Consider the following 19,015-nt stretch of genomic DNA (forward strand, 5'->3'; position numbering starts at 1 on the left):
ACACTCCCATTTGAAAATGGCATGTTGGTACCCGTGTGTGCTGTAAACACACACACACACACACACACATTTTTGTAGCCAGAACCTACACCTAAAAGCCATTCTGTGTTCATGTGACAGAAACCCACCAGGCTTGCTGGTAGGGGAGCAGTCCTGGACACCCCCAGGACTGAGGGGTCAGGGTTAGGAAGAGACAATCACAGGGAAGGTGCTGCGCTGTCAAGGTGGCATCTCCCTTCCTACAGGAACCCACACCTGGATTGCTGGGCCCAGGACTGGACACAAAACTCAGGTCTCCTAACTCCTAACCCTGGAGTCTTTTAGGATGCAGCTTTCATTCTGAACAAAATCACTATCCATTTGATGGGCAGAACTAAATTTTACAATGTGAAATGTTTGTATCAGGAAGTTGGGGCGTCTAAATATTTTTGAGAGGTCAAACCTGCTAACAAAGCTGAGGCCTAATGGGCAAACACATACTTTTCCTAGAGTAACAGACACTGAAAAGGAAGCACAGTTACTGTATGTTCATTCTCATCTATTGTGGAATTCAGCTGGCTACCCTCATACTCAGACTTCACTCTGATGATAAAAAATTAAAACTCCGGAGACATAAGCATGCGTATTTCCTGTATCCTGCTATAATAGTAATAAGGACCAAATCAGAAAGAATTCAAGATTATACATGTACCTTTACCTTTTTTTCTAACTGAAAAGTCTAAAGTGAGGGCAGTGAAACCCTGTCAGTTAATATCCTTGTGATACACATGTTTCAAAGACAGATGCCCTCTACTGGCGATGCTGTTTCATAAATATTCTAACAAGATGCATTAAAAATGTAAGGGCCTTTGGAAAGTCACAACAGAAGCACATTTTCCTGAGTAATGGGTAGTGTGGCGGCCTTGGCCTGTAATGAAGTTTGAAATTACATCCTTACAAAAGACCTCTGGTTAATGGTGCCTCATTACAAGAATGAAAGTGTCATTTCTTCCACTGCTGAACTGCTCCAAAAAACACAGGTGCTACTTGGAAAGAAAAAAATCCTAGCCCTAGAAGCAAGAATATTGTAGCACTCTGTCCTTAAGAGGCAGGAGTAACTATTTTGTTTATGCATGAGTGAATAAAGAAACCTTTAAATTAAAAAGACAGGTTTACTGTGATAATTCTGACTTTTTAAGTCTCATTTAGTCTCAGGTATGGGGGATCCAAATAGTTTTTGCTCCTTTCCTGCTCTATTTTAATCTCGATGTATAGATTTACATCATGAAGAACAAAATGCCGCAAACACTGTTTTGACATAGTACCTTTTAAAAATTCAAAATGTGCTCTTACGTCATAGTCATCAAAGTCTCAAAAGGGAAAAAGAGTCCATTGTCATTTATGTTGTAGATCTATTGATTTTCAAATGTTGCATCTAAAGGTGAACCTCAGTAAACTGACAAACATTTATTTCCAGTACCAATTGATCCAATAAGTCTACATTTATCCTATTTTGTCAATTTCTCCATCTGTAACTATGGCGGGTCAACAACTGTGGTAGGAAGTATATCATAACAAGGTTTTTGTTTTTCAGTTAATGTATAAGGGAGAGGGTTGCTTTAGAATACAGCAAATTCTAACCATGTTTCAGAACAGAATCCTAATGTATTTCTTCCATCTCTTACCAAACTTCAACACTCTACTTTTCCAGACTATCCATACAATTTAGATTTTAACTGCATTTGACATTTAATTAAAGTCTGCAAAGGTTTTGAAGATGAAATGCCACACAATCATTTGATAACAATGAAGAAAATGACTATTCCTAGCCTCTTCTTTCCTGTCTTACCAATTACAGTCCTGCCTCTTCTGCAAAATTCTTCACATTACCAAATGAATTCTTACACAAATCCCCAAGTTTTATTGTGTCCTCTCCCTTTAGCAGTTTTGTTCCTAACAGAACCTTCCTTTACATAAGTTCTTAATTCACTTCTAATTCACTGAGATAAACACCATGCTTAAGGCTGAATCTAAGAAGTCTTTCAGAGTGAATGTAAAATGAAGCTTCAAGATGATACAAGCCATAAACGTTGCTCCTGAGTTTTCTCCATTCCCAGCTCTGCCATTATCTGACTCAGAGACCTTGGGCAAATTGCTTATCTTTTTTGGTCAAGTCTCAGGTTGTTCATATATAAAATTATGGCAAAGATCCTTTCTAGCTTTAAAACTTGATGTTTCTCTATTTGTATTTTATTTCCAAACCAGACAGACACACTGAAAGAAACTTATATTCTTCAACTATAGCATAACATTCCAGACAATTGCTTCATATGGCCCCTCCATTGCCAAAATTAAATCTGCAGGTCCCAACTGATTGTGAACTTGTGTTTCTCATCAACTGTACTCATTTTTTTTGGATCACCTGCTATAAAGCAATCTTTTTTTTTTTTTCTAGTTTCTCTTCCCTAGGGAAATTTACGTTGGTTCCAGGCATGTGTCGACATACTCCCTTAAGACCAGCAAGCAAAAAGTTCGTTTGCTTTTCCCACTGTCTCTACCATCAATAAATTATTCTTATTTGCTCTTAAAGGTACTTCTGTCTCTTCCACTTATTCCTTATGCTCCCACTACTACAATGGGCTACCTCTGGCGCAGTTTCCCTTTCAAACTCTCCTGTTTTCATGAATTTTTAACCTATTTTGCCCTCACTCAGTAATGTAGCAGCATTCCTCAGTTGCTGCGGCTTTGTCCTTCCACAGTCGTCTCTGTCAACCTTGATTATACTCTGGAAGCCCTAAATCAACCATATCAAATGTCTAAATATTGATATATCCTATTAAAGCAGAAATCAGAAACCCTTGCATCTGCAGTATGGTGAACACCGTCTGTTTCCACTAGCTTTGTATGAACTCTTCTCTCTGTACCCAAAATTTTTACCGTGTTTGCAGCCCCTAAATCAGGGGCAGGACAGTAGGCAGTTCCTGGCAAGGAAGCGGTTACCTATTTTCAAGCAACACGGAAGAAATGCCGATCAGTTTAAGTTTGCTAACATCCCAAATATATTTTTTCCCTAGGGTACAGGTACAATAAAGTTCTTCTTTACCACTCCCAAAACAAAATCCTACCAAAATTGTGATCTTCTAGATTTGCCCTAGTCAGATATATTGTCCCTCTTACAGTGCCAAATTTCTCACACAGAAATATGCTTTTTCATTTTAGAAAAACAATATAAAAGACCTTACGGAACATAATTAAAATATTTAAATCTGTCTTAATCTACTATTTAGATACTATAGACATCTGGTAGACCCTAAAGGACATCTAAAAGACCCTAATGTTGTTAGGGAGAAACTAGCAACATTCATGCCAGAACAAATTCATGTTAGAAAACGCTGACTTACTTCTTCTTCAAGGGAGGTGTTCCCCATTTTAAAGATCCTGCAGGAACTGTAGATAATCCTGAGCAGTGCTGGATGTTATCAATTTAACAGAACTTGCCTGTGCAGGGCACTTTCTACTTTTCAAAGCACATCTATTATCTCCTGGATCTTCACAAACCTCTAGTGAGGTAGGCAGGTCAGGTATTATCCCACTTTGCAAGTGAGAAATGAAGATTCACAGGGTCAAGTAACCAGCTCAAAGCCACAGAACTCTTCAAAGTGGGTCCAATTTCATAGCACAGGCTCCCAGATTTGCATGTACATATGTACACACACATACAACCTGACACTGACATACATGACTCATGTTTATGAAGCAAACATCCTAGAATAAAATTAGGGAAACGTTCAAATAGTCCCCTGTTGTCAATTTCCTCTAGTTCTCCTATTCTCCTAAGCTTCTCTCGTTTCTCTTACTGTTTTAATACTTGGTAGGCTCCCAAGTTATTTCTACTTTTATGCTGATGGAAAAAAACGCAGCAGACTATTTCATGTCGCCCACTCCTCCACATCTCCCACTTCAAAATTCGAAGAGCCTAGAAACACAGCAAAGTTAATGAATGACTGAGTAATTCAAAGATTCTCCTCAGTGAACGCTCAAAGGAATGCTGATTTTCATCAATAGCACAAAGGATATTTTGTAGAACCTTTTCCTTGAACGTCAAGGATATTTTATTAAGCTTAAGACACATCCAGGTAAAGCTAGTTCATGAAAGGTTTCACTCTCCTAAGTCTACTTGTGAGGTCCTCCTTCATCCTGCACCCTGGGCAAGTCCAGCACATGGCCCATGGTCTCAAACCTACAGCAATAAGCGAGCTGCTGGCTCTTCTGATCTCAGGGACGAGATTCAAATTTTAATAGAATCTAATACTCACATAGATTAACTTTATAGTGCCTTGTACTAGGTAGGCTCCCAACTTCAAGAATTCAATAGAATCAACTGTTTCACAAATCAGCATAGCAAAGTAATCTCTAAAGAAAGTTTAGGCATTTTAGTTTTTAATCCTACCAGTGAATTGAAACACCAGTTTCATTTCCCAATTTCATGGGGTTATGAAACCCCCAGCACCTACCCATGAATCAGAAGTTAAGAATCCTGGTGTAAAAATAACCAAAGGTATAAAGTTAGGAAAGGTGGAAGAATGAAAGATAGGACCAAAAGAAAAGTTAAAAAAGGCTGGAAGAGGATGGAGGAGAGGACAGGAGATGCAGCAGCAGTGAGTAACTCTGGAAGTGGGTATAGGACTACGTGGCTCTGTACTTCGAAGTGCTCTCACTTCTTACATTTCATTTGATCTTTACAGTAACTCATTCAACAAAATAGATCAGTTGTTATAGCACACCTCCCCCCACTCCCTGCCAACTTTAAAGAGAAGAAAACTAATACTTGAATTGGTTATACAAGTTGCCCAAGGTCAAATATGAGCACACAGCAGAACCATGACCCAGTCCCAAGTCCTCAGGTTATTCTGTGTCATAACATTGGCTCCTAGGGAGAGAGGAAATTCAGAGGAAACAGAAGAAAGAAAAAAAGACTGGAAAGGAAGCCCAGGAAACAGAAAGGAACTGGGTGAGAATAACATGGTATAAAACGTGAAAAGTGAAGCAAGAGAATGGAGAGGGAGATGAGGATGTAGTAGAGAAACTAAAAGGAAAAATAAGAACTTTCTGTCATCTTAAATGTTATAACAAAAAACTGTGCCTCCAACTTCTATCTGGTTATAAAAAGAGAGTGAAAAATTATCATCTCAAATCTCAAAACCTAGAAAGCTGCAGGATACCCAACCAGATTGTGAGAACAGTAAAGAAAGAATAAAGTGGAAAGGGGTAAGGGAAAACATAAATGATGTCCCAAATAAAGAAGCAGGGTGAATTACTCTGGTGTTCTAGGAAATACGGTACGATGAAGCCCTACAGTTAGGGCACAAGTAACACAAGAGCCCTTACTAACTGAGCCGTGTTAGGTCTGGATCCAAAGGTGACAGACAGATGGGGTGGTTATTTACAGTTATATTTTCCTGAAATTGAAACTAAACAACAATCTTTGCTTCTAACATTAGCCTGCCAGAGCTGGAAGGATTATTATTTTTTAAACTTTAATGGTTGTCAAAAGCCTGTTTTGGGTAAAGTTGATTCATAAACATTGTTTTCTTAACTTTTGTTTCTCTTCACACAAAATGAGAAATGTTTAAACGGTTATTCATGGAAACAGTAAAGCAGCTTATGCTCCGATGGGTTGACTTCGTGGAAAAAAGAAAACAATAATATTTCCATGGAGTGGCCTCATGCCTAACAGGAAAGACCTCGTTTATGTTAAAAAAAAAAAAAAAAAAAAATCCTGCAAGAAGGAGTAGCAGAGGGAGCAACATCCCAAAGACCACATGCAACTTCCAGAAAGTAAAAGTGACTCTGTCCAGAGTTCCAGTGGACACATCACGGGCTCCAAAAGAGGTTCTAAAAAGCAAATTTGCCCAGTAGTTGTCCCTCTCCCTAGGCTACAGTTTCCTAGAGACAGAAAAGCAGGGTGCATAGGGGTGCAGGCTCTTGTTGGAAAGTAACGAAGCATCCTGGGGCAAAGTTTAGAGACCTTAAGGGCAAGAGGTAGAACATCAGCATGTACAAGATTGCTTGCCCCATTATAGGCTTACCGGAGTCCTGTAGTAAAAGCACAAAGGATAGTGCTGAGAACTGGCTGGATCACACTGTCAGCCAAGAAAAGGAAGGATGAATGAGGCTGAAGAGACTGTAAGGCTGCAGATGAAATATCCAGACCTATGCATCCTCATGTGGGAAGAGTGGGTTCTGGCAAAATTTAAGAGGCTAATAATGGGATGGAGGGGTTGGCAGCAGCATGGCATAGTAGGTAAGTGGTACCAAGAGACAGACAGCACAATGAGTTTCCACCCTCTTTCTCTGTAGTCACCTATTGCACCAGAATTTGCAGTGGTGGGGATCAGAACTGAAAGCTATATATCTTCCTCTGCCCACTTTTTGCTATGCTACTGACAGGTAGACTTTCCACCACATCTTCTACAGACATAGGCAACTTAGGTATTCCTAGAGCAGTATTTCTATAGGTAGCATAAATGATTGTGAAAGCCTCTTGGATTTTTTGCACGAAACGTGTCGGAATGTGTTTTGAAAGCTATTTCTCATTACTAGCCTTACAAAGTGCATTAATGCACTTTTACACAGTGCATTATTCTAAAACATACTTTTAGAATCACCATTATTCTAAAACATACTTTTTACACAGTACAAAGAAAGCCAATCTAATCTGTCCAGGGAAAAGGGGAGAAAAACTCTTAAGGGAGAAAATACCTACAAGAAATATCAAAGCCAGTGCAACCAGATCAGTATGAGCAATTTAATTATTTGATGGCAACCTTTCACTAGTGTTTCATTTTCAGTAGTGAATGGTACTGTGAGCAATTATGGCCCCCCCCAAAAATGTTTTTAAATGGGCCACCTTCTGAACAGCTGAGAAAAGAACACTTAAAGGCACAATTTAGAATACATTAGGTAAAACAGAAACAGACTTAAAATACTGGCTTGATCAATAAAAAGTGTTAAATAAGAAAATAAATGGGTATTTTTGCTTTGTTTTGTGTTGTTTGTGCAGAAATACTGAGTTTTTGATCAGAAAGAGGGTACTTAAGAAGCAGCTACCTCCCACACATGAGTTTTCAAAGAAGAAACTGAAATCATTTCTCTGAAAAAGGTGTCATAACACATGGAGATCTCCCATCTGTCTAGTGTAATTCCAGCCTCAGAAGGCTCCACATAGAATGCTTTCCTAAAAAATATCCACTCTTACAATGCTGTCTGGGCTATTGTAGTTAGAGGCTTTTTTACACAGGCTTTGTAGTTAGAGGGCCACCAATTCAATTTGTGCCAAGCACAAGGGTTCTAAGCATTAAAGAAAGACCTTGGAGATTATCCAATCCAACTTCCTCATTTTTCTTTCTTTCCTTCTTTTTTTTCTTTTTTCTTTCTCTCTCTCTCTCTCTCCTCTCTCTCTCTTTCTTTCTTTCTTCCTTCCTTCCTTTCTTACTTTTTTTTTTCTCTGTGAAATGAGGTTTCCCTCTTATTGCCCAGGCTGGAGTGCAATAGCCCAGTCTCGGCTCACCACAACCTTCACCTCCTGGGTTCAAGCGATTCTCCTGCCTCTGCCTCCCGAGTAGCTGGGATTACAGGCATGCGCCACCACACCCAGCTAATTTTGTATTTTTAGCAGAGACAGGGTTTCTCCACGTTGGTAAGGCTGGTCTCGAACTCCCAACCTCAGGTGATCTGCCTGCCTTGGCCTCCCAAAGTGCTGGGATTACAGGCGTGAGCCACCGTGCTTCCTTATTTTTCAGAAGAGAAAAAGATAACCCAGAAAAGTAAAGCAACCAGGCGAGAGGCCCACACTAGGTGCAAACAGGTTTCTCAACAGTGGCACTACCGGTATGTTTTTGTACTAGGTACTTATTTGTTGCCAGAGCCTGTCCTGTGCATCGTAGTATGTTTAGCAGCATCCCTGGCCAGTTGCAATCCCCCTATCCAATTGTCACAATAAAAAATGACTGGACATTGCCAAATGTCCTTGGGGAGAAGGCAGGGAGGACAAAACTCCCAGTTGAGAACCACTGGGTTAACAACTGGCATGACTGGCAACCAAATCCCTCTGACTCCCAAGGTGCTCTTTTCATTAATGACACAAATACTTCTTGTTTTCGAGTGCATATTTTGGAACTAGGGATAACTGATTAATGCATTAAACCAGCACTAATACTGATTACATGTCAAATGATGTGATTAAAAATCTCTTTAAAATGTATCTTACATATTTGGAATGTCAGGCACACACAGATGAGTAAATGCACATATTATTAGCACATATATATACCTGAGCCTGAAACCACAGAATCTAAGAAACAATGAGTTATCTTTGGTTGGGTAAAATATAGTAATGCCATTGAAAAGATAGTTCAGGGAGAAATCTCTCTACAAATGGTAAACTTTCTCACCAGCCTTAGTGAAATTCACTACACATTGTAGCTATGTACAGGATCATCTTTAAACACACACACACACACACGAAGGGACCGTCATTGTCAAGTTGTTTAATCATCTTACTGTGAAGGTAAGAAAACTCCACTCAAAGAGCTAAAGTTTCCTAAACTAAGTGCTTCAAAATAGTGCCAGATTGCTTCTCAGACTCAGAAGGAAAAAAAACTTACAAAGAACACAGTTTCTACCACCAAGGGCAGCCTCTGATTTCAGAGTGCCAGTTAATTGTAATATTGAGACATTACCTGTTTCTCTTTTTCCGGTGTTCTCTATTAGAATTTTCCGATTCACTACCACTGCTGGTGTTACAGCGTGAACGTGACCTGAAGATAAAATGGTAAGAACAAAAGAGAAAACACATGTTTGTAACTCATGAAAAATTTCAGAAAGGTTTGTATCAGTCCTCTGGAATTCATTTTGCAGTAAAATTATCAACCCAAACATCAAGAGCTGTATTATCCCTCTCCAAGTCAGTGTTTCTGAACTCAGTAAGACATCTGACTGAGTCTATAGCTCAGGGAAATGGCAATGCAGGGGAAATATGAAAACCGATTAAGGTGAATGTCAGCATGTTCCCAGAAAGGACCGCAAAATCAATCACTTCCAACAGAACTCTGACATGGCAAAGCCGTAAGTCGGTGGTGGACTAAATATGGACACAAAATCTTGTAACCTTCCCATCTGCCCCACTGAGAGAGGTAGAGTTTATTCTCCTAGCCTCTGAATTTACACTGGTCTTGTGACTGATTTTACCAATAGAATGAAGCGGAAGGGATACTACGACAGTTCCAGGACTAGCCGCTTAACAGACTGGTAGCTTCTGCTTCCTCCCAGCCTAAAGAAGTGTAAAGGAAGTGTCTACAGAAGTGTAAGCTAGCCAGGTTGAGAAACTATGCAGAGAGGTCCCAGGCCTCCAGCCTTTCTGCCAAGACGCCAACATGAAAGAGAAAGGCCTCTTGGATAACACAACCTCAGCTGTCATCTGACCACAGCTTCATGAAACAGTGAACAAGACCAGCTAAAAAGCTGCCTGTTCAATGGATAGAATTATACTAGATAAATACAGTTGTTGCTGCTTTAAGCCACTGAGTTCTGGAGTGGTTTATAACATGGCAACAGATAAATAAGATAGCTCCTCTGAGACACAAAGGAGCAGGAAACAGCACAGTCAGGATGCAACAGAATGCAAGACTGGGAATCAGCTGAAGACAAACTGGTTTTTGAAAGTAAAAAAAAATTAACAATAATACCCCCACTCTTTCCTCAACTCTGAGCATTTCTAAATCTGCTAACCCTTCTTCCTTCTGACTCTCCTTCCATTTTTGTTTTTTTACCTCCTCCTTTGCTTTAGATCTGAATCTTCACCACTGTTACGGGCTTTCCTATGAAAACAAATAAGACATTTAAGAAAACAGGAGATTTTCAATTGGCTAAGGAAAGCACACCAGAATGAGTTTCACTTCAGTTAATATATATTTGTCATACATTCATTCATTCACCAAACATTTAAGTCATATGTATATGCCTAACCCTACACATGACACGTCCCAGAAATACAATGTTAATAACATCACCTGGCCTCACTCTAGTGGGACCTGCAAACCGTCTGAATTCCATTAATCCAATGATGAGGTTAGTCTGCAGTTTCAGAACTGCAATCCTCCAAGCTGATTTCTGCCATAGTGGAACTGACATCATCTCACTTGGATGCCCTTTCCCATACCCTGAGGCTCCAAATTCTCTTTATCTCTTCGCTCATAATCTCCTCCACTTCAACTCAGCAACCTACCTCATGATCATACTTAAGACTTTATCATCTGTAACCACCTCCAAACACTTTGCTCTCTTACCACAATCGCCTCTTCTTCCTGTTTACCACTCCCCATTTACTTTCAAACAGCTTCAATGGGGCATCCTGGTTAAAGGTGCTGGCTCTAGAGCCAGACAACATGAATGTGAATCCCATCTTCTCCACTGATGACTTGTGTGATTTAAATAAGTTACTTTTCTACTCAGTGACTCACTTTTAATAGAATCTCCTTTAAAGTCTCCTCTGAAGGATAAAACAAATTAATATATTTAAAATGCATACACTAGGACCTGGGCCATTCTTCGCACTCAACCAAGATAAGCTGTTATTGCTTATTCAACTATTTCCATTCTTCCTTTTCTTTGACCCCAATAAGACTATCTATTGACGTGGCTACTCTCCACCAGCTCTTCACTTCTCTTCACTGTCTTCTGTACTCAGCTTAGATTTCCTAATCCATCATTTCAATAACATGCATGCTGATACTCAACACGTTCCTCAACTCTGTTTTTCATTCCATCTTTTTGGCAAAATTCCAGGCATGGGTGAATCCAGCTACGTAAGTTTTCTGGATCAGTCCTAAACAGCTGGCTGAGCAGTGCTGGAAGGAGTCACACAAAAGGGGCCTATTACACTACAAATCCATGTGCATAAACCTCAAGTGGGGCCACACCACGGTTCAGCAATCCTGCCACTTTTCGCAGATCTAAGTACAAAGCAGTTTCAAACTCTTCACCCTGCAACCCTCTGACCCACAGTATCCCTGTTTCAGCAAATGACTTTGTTTTCTCCTTCCGAAGGAAAAAGTAGCCTCCAGATGGAACTCTTTCATCTTCCTGCTACCAAAAATAAAAACTTACCAACATCTTCCTCTGTGTTATTTATGGATTTATCCTTACTACCAAGGTCAGTCCCTCCACCAGTGCTTTGTGGGTCCCATCACCCCATGTCTTTTCAATGACTTTCATTAACTACCCTCCCACCTCTCACACATAGCCACCTTGCCCGTCTAGCAGACTCTTTTTATAAGCTATTAACTTTTTGAAGTATCTACTGTTTAAACAAACGCAGACCTACCTTGAGTCCACATCCCCCCTCATCTGCCCAGTCTCTCCTCTCTCCTTCAAAGCCAAACTTTTGGAGAGTGGTGTCTATGCCCCATGCTCCATTTCCTTACAATCTGTAATCTAGCACCTTCCCACTCTGATCTCTTTAATGTATGGCTTACGTTTCCCCAATTCCTCCAACACACATATCAAATAACATTAACAGCAATATGTGGTACCTGTTCTTACATCAAATTTTGGGGTCACTATTTAGCATAAACACAATTATACCAAAATTGGTCACAGATGATCTAAATAGTGTTCCAAGAATATGATTCCATTCTTCTGTAGGTTTTAAATTTTCTGAGAGAAGATACTTGCCTAAGTTTTCCATGTACATATCACTTGCTTAGGGTTCTTTTGCTTATCACTAATTCTTCAAACTCTGAAAGAACTGCAAAACTCCTGCTATGGATGGATACTCAGGTAATCTGCAAGTTCCATTTATATCCCTCCTGGAGCCCTCTGCCCTCCTGCTCATACCTGGAGCTTTGACTAACTCCCCTTTACCATGATCCAAGGAACTCCTTTTGCTTCTTGGTATGATGGACCCTACATCTCCAGGTCTTTTGGCTACTAGTCTGGGTTTTGGTAAAGTGTATCTTTTAGTTGCTAACAGAAAAATTTGGAACCCAAAATTTCTGAAAATGTCTTTATTCTATACAAACAATTATGGTTATCTGGGCATAGACTCTTAAACTGAAAATAATGTTTCAGACTTCTGAAGACAATACTTCTGTGCCTTCTTCCTCTAATATTACTGTTAAGCAGCCCAATTTTTTTTTTTTTTCTTTGAGATGGAGTTTCACTCTTGTGGCCCAACCTGGAGTACAGTGGCATGATCTCAGCTCACTGCAACCTCCGCCTCCCGGGTTCAAGTGATTTTCCTGCCTCAGCCTCCACCAGCAGCTGGGATTACAGGCATGCACCACCACGCCTGGCTAGTTTGTATTTTTAGTAGAGACACGGTTTCACCATGTTGGGTAGGCTAGTCTTGAACTCTTGACCTCAGGTGATCCGTCCACCTCAGACTCCCAAAGTGCTGGGATTACAGGCGTGAGCCACCGTACGTGGCTCCCAATGTCATTTTGATTTGTCACCATTTGTACATGGGTATTTTTTTCTCTCCCATATTCCCATGCCCCCTCCAAATCTTTAGAATTCTTTGTTAATCTATAAGTTTTGAAATTTAGTTATAATGAACCTTCGAATGAATCTAACTTTTCAATTGATTATGTCAAATGCTCAGTGGGTTCTTCTCCATAATGCCACATCCTTCAGTTCCGGAATATTTGCTTGTGCTGTTTCTTTAATAGTTTCCTCTCCTATGTTTTCTCTGTTCTTTTTTCTTAGAAATTGTATTAGTTGAATGTTTGCTATCTAGGTTTGACAATTTTATTATTCTTATTTCCATACAGTTGTTTTATTGTGGGCTTTTTGGTTCCGTTTTGGGGAAGATTTTCTTAATGTCACTTTCCAAATATTTTACTGATTATTTTAAATTTTGCCACACTAATTTTAAGCCTAATAACTCTTATTCATTAGTTCTTACCTTTGTATTGACAGAGGTTCATGGATATATTTTTTCATCTTTCTAAATAATTAGTTTTTTAGAAATTTTTATTTCTTATATTGTCTGTTTCCTGTGAGAATGCCCCCAACTCCACCCTACACCCCATTTGTTTGTTTTAGTCTCTGCCTTTCTAGACAGAAGCAATGCTCAAATGCAGGCATTCATGGCTCTCTCTTCCTATTCAAGCAATAAGTGTTAAAACGACTGGAGCCCTTTGGATGGTGCAGAGCATGTTAATTAATGGCCTCATAGTAACATGAGGGCAGGCTCAATCATTTCATTGGATGATCCTTTGAAAGTAAGTACACGTAAGTCTTTTCTCTTGTACCTGGGTCCATTTCCTGCAGTGGGATTCTCTAATCTCATGCCTGGGAGATGTAACCATTTCAATGGAAGATGCTTTGAAAGCTAGTATCCATAGTCTTTTCTCTTGTTCCTGTCCATTTCTTACAAAGGGATTCTCTAATTTTCTGCCTGGGTAATATAAGCCTGGATTCTAGTATTCTGGGAATGAAGAGAGAAGGGAGACATTTGGTATGCAAATTTTCACTCTCTTGATTTTTCCATGGCCACAATTTCTCTTTCTCCTTTACCAGTTAATTTTCAATTAGGCCAAATGCTGGAGCTTCTTACAACTCTGTCATTGGCTTTGTCTTTTTGCATTCTATCTATACTATCCACCTAAACAACCTAATCTCTATATTTCAAGTAACATACTTAAGATTATATTTCGGTCCATAAAGCAAATCTAGCTCCTGACTTACATTCAACAGCCCAAGTGAGTCCTGCATCTGGACTTCTCAGAAGTACCATAAATTCAGGATATCAGAAACTAAACTGGCAATTGTCCTTTTCAAGCCTGTAAAGTCCTGATGATTCTACTTCTATGCAACACATCAAATTTAAAAAACTGAACAAGCCTGGGTTTCATTCTGGACAGCTCCCTCTCCTCTACCCCTCATACTGATTCTCCTACCAATTTTACCTCCTACTGGCTACTGAAACCATCTACTTCTTTAAATTTCCACATCACCACCTTGGTGCATGCTCCCACTCTCTATTGCCAGGACTTGGACAATAGCCTGCCGCCTGGTCTCTGCATTTCTGCCACTACCCTCTTTCACCATTTCTCCACAGGACAGTGAGGGTCATCTATACAAACACAAATGTGATGTTATTGTACTTCCAGTAAAAAACCACTGGTCTAAGGACCAAAATCCTGAAGAAAGTCCAGGTGGGCTGTAAGGTCTGATCCCATCTTTCTCTCAATGGTCATTTCTAACACATTTTTATTCACTCGCAGAGTCTGATAAACACTGGCCTTTTTCCTTTTCATGAAGGTTCCCTGCTTCTTTCCATTCCCAAGGCTTTTGCAGATGCTAGCCTCCTCTATCTGGTATGATTGCTCCTTTCTTTTAGCCTGTTGGTATCTCAGATCCTGATGCAAGCATCCAACCTCAGGAAACCTACCCTAACCTCTTGGGCTCAGTGATTCAGCAAACTTCCCCAACAGTGCTCATTACACAGGCATCTATTTATAAAAATTTATCATGCAGTTACACTTATGACATGTGTGTACTTTTCTGTATGCATGCTAAGTTTCAATAAAAAAAATTTTAAATTCCCCTAAGTACCACATAGCTTAGCTTCATATTATGTATTAAAGTCATAATGGCACATATATTCCTATGACTCATATATTTATCCCTTAACAGCATCTAAGCTCCCAAAGGACAGGAACTTTGTCTAGTGGTAGCAGCACACTGCATGGCATACAACAGGCACTCAAACATTTTTTAATGTAAAAGTGAAAGCTGAGGAGTGAAAATATATTGTACTACCAGGAAATATGCTGGCTTTCTTTTTCTAGAATAGGAATGTTTAAACAAGCAGGCTTCAGGGTCTCCACAAATTTTGAAAATTATATGAAAATGTTTATATGTATTTAAATATGAACCTGCCTTTCCCTAGGGAATGAATGCAACATTTCACCAGATCTCAGAGGGTAGTACCACCCAAAAAGGTTAAGGATCACTATTCTGGACTCGGCCAGAATTTGATAGCTTGTATCCACCTCATGATAAACAACTGACAAAATAGGAAATTTTGACATCTATTGCAAAATGTATTATCCTGGTATCCAAAGCAAAATATAATTTCCTATTATTAAATTTAAGTCCTTGAGATTCTTCCATGCTGATGACATGTCTTGATTTTAAATGTCAGTGTTAATCCAGCAATGTAGGGATGTGTGCTCAGTGCAAGGTAAATACATGTGAAGATAACAAAGACTGACAAGGACAAGGACACTTATAGGGCATTTATACTGGAAAGAAACAGAGAAGAATGTGCTTTAGTCCTTTTATGTCAACATGCAGCAATGGCTCGTTGCCTCAAAACACACATCCCCAAAAGAGACCTGTAAGTGCACCAGGCAAAAGCCTCTATGGATGCTCAGGCAAAAAGATTCTCTTCCCAGTAAATTTAAATAGCCTTCCCCCGGAATATGCCAATGAAAGGATCCTGTATCCACTCTCCACAATTACTTCTCTGTGTTTCACAGGAAGCCAGTGGAAAATGAACCTCAGTGTAGAAGTCGAGTCTGGATTTGGGAGTGCATATGCTGCAAACTATTTCAAGCAATTATTTTGTATGAAAATATGCAAATTTAGGCATATTTTACCAAAATTTAATTAAGTTCATTTTCAAATGTATTAAAATAACTATCTGCTCAACATGTGTTGTTTTATTTAGGGAGTGCTGACAAATTGCACTAATTAAGGGTGGAAAACTATGAAACTCTATCTACCAATAATATATGCTAAATTCTAATCATCCCTGCCACCTATGTCGCCTCAACACACAATACACACAAATGCACTTTAAAGTATTTCCCAGTGCTGCTGCTTTGGTTTTAAGTATTGTCCAAATTGAACCACCTCTTGGTGTTCCCAAGGGGAAAGCTGAGTAAGGGCTGAAGTACAGCTTTATTTAAATGAGGGCTATCACTATCTCCACCTTTTTCAGATGTACAGGCCGGGATTCCAATCCCATGTGTGCCACAGAGGACAAGCTACGATCATCTCCCTGAGCCTCCGTTTTCTCATCTGTAAAAGTGAAATGGTGATGCTGGGCTGAATATTTTTCTTTGGTACCCAGCCTCTACTGACTCATCTATAGTCTGCCCTCTACTGTAGAGATAGAAAGCCTGGAAATTTTATATTCCTGGACACCTTTGCCAGCTGGGTTCTAGTTAAGAGAGACTCCAGTTAGATCTGAAGGCAGAGAACGGGGAAAGTGATTTCGCTTCTAGTTTTACCTGTGGCATCAACTCTTGCACTCCTGAGAAGTGGGGGTTCTTTGGTCGGCTACAGTGGTGGTACCTCCAGCAATGTCAGCAAGAGCAGTCCCTGCCTAGCATCCATCACGGTGCCTGCAGCAATGTCAGCAGCGAGCACAGGCTCAGGAATGCCAGCTCAAAGGTGGAAGAGGCTTCTGGTCTCCAGGTAACACCCACTTCTCTCTTTGCATTCCTTCAGTCCAGAGGCAGTAAAAGCAGCTAGATTTCTGAGTTATACCACTCTCTGCACCTTCAATCCCACTTATACCTTTGCACCAATTCCCTACTTAATCCCCCTCTGCTAGAATCACATGCCTGAATACAAATGCCATTTCCCAAAGGGTTATTAGCAGGATTACGTGAGATAATATATAGCAAGCACTTTGCTCAGTACTTGGAATATGGCCAATACCAAACAAATGCCTACTATTACCCTATTATTCTATCTAATCATTGTTGGTCCTGATCTAGCCACCTCATGTCAGTCCTACTACACGAAGGTAATATAGACCCTTCTCTTCTTAACCATCAAAGGATTTCAGTGAAGTTGAACTTGGTTTCAGAAAGCTGGGGGCAAAGCTCTGGGAAACTAGCAGAAGCAAAAGGGATCAAGAAGGAAAGGGCCAGCAAGTGTGTATTAACTAGGGCATAGGTGAAAGAAGGGCTTGGCTTCCAAACCTGCAGTGCGCACAAAAAGAGTCTTGATGGTTACCTGACATCATGAACTGAACTTCTTGTAACTAAAAAACTCATTTAGGCTGGGTGCAGCGACTCATGCCTGTAATCCCAGCAACTTGGGAGATTGAGGTGGGAGGACTGGTTGAGGCTAGGAATTCAAGACCAGCCTGGGCAACATAGCAAGCGAGACCCCATCTCTACTTTAATTTATACATTTTTATTTTTTAAAAAAAGGAAAAAGAGGCCAAGCGTGGTGACTCATGCCAGCACTTTGGGAGGGTGAGGCAGGGGGATCACGAGGTCAGGAGTTCGAGACCAACACGGAGAAACCCTGTCCCTACTAAAAATAAAAAAATTAGCCGGGCCTGATGGTGCATGCCTGTAATCCCAGCTACTCAGGAGGCTGAGGCAGGAGAATTGCTTTAACCCAGGGGGCAGAGTTTGCAGTGAGCCAAGATCATGCCACTGCACTCCAGTCTAGGCATCAGAGCAAGACTCCATCTCAAAAATAAAAACAAAAACCACAAAAACCAAAAAAAGGAAAAAGCCATTTATACAATGCCAATTATGTAGGTACTCAAAGTAAAACACAGTCCCTGCCATATAGGAGTGAAAAGAATTTCACTGATGAGTCATTTCTACATCTTCCCCTCTTGTACCTATCACAGTGCCCAGCCTGCTTTGCAGAGAGATCCAAATCTTCCAGCTAAGAACTTTTTTAATTAAGCGTACACACACAAATATTATCCCTTCAAACACTCTACCCGTACAGGTAAGATGTAACAGGATTCATTTTTTTCTGTGCTTTAAAAGGCGTTTTTCAGCTAAGAAGGCTTATCTTTAAGTGTAGTTTTGTCTTCTCAGGTAGAAACATTTAATATGTTTTATATATTAAGATATACTAACTTGGCTGGGTGCCGTGGCTTACACCTGTAATCCCAGCACTTTGGGCGGCCGAGGCGGGCGGATCACCTGAGGTTGGGAGTTTGAGACCAGCCTGACCAGCATGGAAAAATCCCGTCTCTACTAAAAATACAAAAAATCAGCCGGGCGTGGCAGCGCATGCCTGTATTCCCAGCTACTTGGGAGGCTGAGGCAGGACAATCGCCTGAACCCAGGAGGCGGAGGTTGCAGTGAGCCGAGATCGTGCCACTGCACTCCAGCCTAGGCAACAAGAGTGAAACTCCGTCTCAAAAAAAAAAAAAGATATACTGTCTCTACTTTGTAATATACTATATATAATACATATTTTTATTATATATTATATACTATTTTTAGACACATTATTTATAAATAGAATACAGAAAGCAAGTTCCTGCCAATATTTTATGAAATTATTGTCTAAAACTCTGGCTGTTTAAGATAAATACTTCAGGATTCCTAACTTATTTTATGTCAAAAAGAATAAGCTTCCTGTTATCTTGGAGAGAAACAGTAATGTTGGTATAAGAATCACGTGTTACAAAGTCAGGCCTGGGACAAAATGCTTCTGCTGAAAACTGCTAACAGACAGATTGTGTTCCGCTTACCTCCTCCTCACAGGCTGTAGAGAGTCATTGTCACTTCCACAGGAGGGGTTTCGGCGACGCGTGTAAGGGAATCTTGGTGACTTAGTGCGGTCACTAGGAGAATTGTAGAGTCCACTGGAGAGAAAGATAAATGGTCAATAAGAGCCCAGAGAGTTCCTGGGGAAACACACACCCCAGCCCAGACCTAGAGTTATTCATAACTGCACAGCTGGTACTTCCAGAGGTACACGCACCAGGGGCACGTGGTTCTCTTTGCTGACAAGACTTATTAGAAGAAAAGAGGTAAGATCTGGCAAATCAAATCATAAAGGTCATTATTTTGCAGGAATGCCATTTGTCTCACTAGCCTTCAGTAGTAAAAAATGAACACACACAAATAACAATAACAATTCGTATGTATGATGAATTTACCCCTTTCTAAACACTGACTCAGCTAAAGGCTTTACATTCATTATCTCAGCTGATCTTCATATCAGCCTTCAGCACTCAGGTACAATTATTAAA

The 19,015-nt window shown here is 40.1% G+C and overlaps 1 protein-coding gene across 5 annotated transcripts in view; it reads right to left on the reverse strand.

Annotated features, from left to right (window-relative positions):
- The window catches only part of EPB41L4A (erythrocyte membrane protein band 4.1 like 4A), a 290,674-nt gene that overhangs the window by 42,666 nt on the left and 228,993 nt on the right, over nucleotides 1-19,015 (reverse strand). For all 5 annotated transcript variants that reach the window (XR_008660989.2, XM_063612902.1, XM_055298370.2 and 2 more), the window contains 3 exons: nucleotides 18,512-18,625; nucleotides 9,810-9,857; nucleotides 8,721-8,798 (listed from right to left, as the gene is read on the reverse strand). Coding sequence is in view for 4 of the 5 variants with exons in the window: in XM_063612902.1 (XP_063468972.1) it covers nucleotides 8,721-8,798; nucleotides 9,810-9,857; nucleotides 18,512-18,625 (240 nt within the window). In the remaining variant the exon portion in view is untranslated. The remainder of the gene's footprint in view (nucleotides 1-8,720; nucleotides 8,799-9,809; nucleotides 9,858-18,511; nucleotides 18,626-19,015) is intronic.

The sequence above is a fragment of the Symphalangus syndactylus genome, chromosome 11, assembly GCF_028878055.3.
Source record: "Symphalangus syndactylus isolate Jambi chromosome 11, NHGRI_mSymSyn1-v2.1_pri, whole genome shotgun sequence".
Classification (NCBI taxonomy): Eukaryota; Metazoa; Chordata; class Mammalia; order Primates; family Hylobatidae; genus Symphalangus; species Symphalangus syndactylus.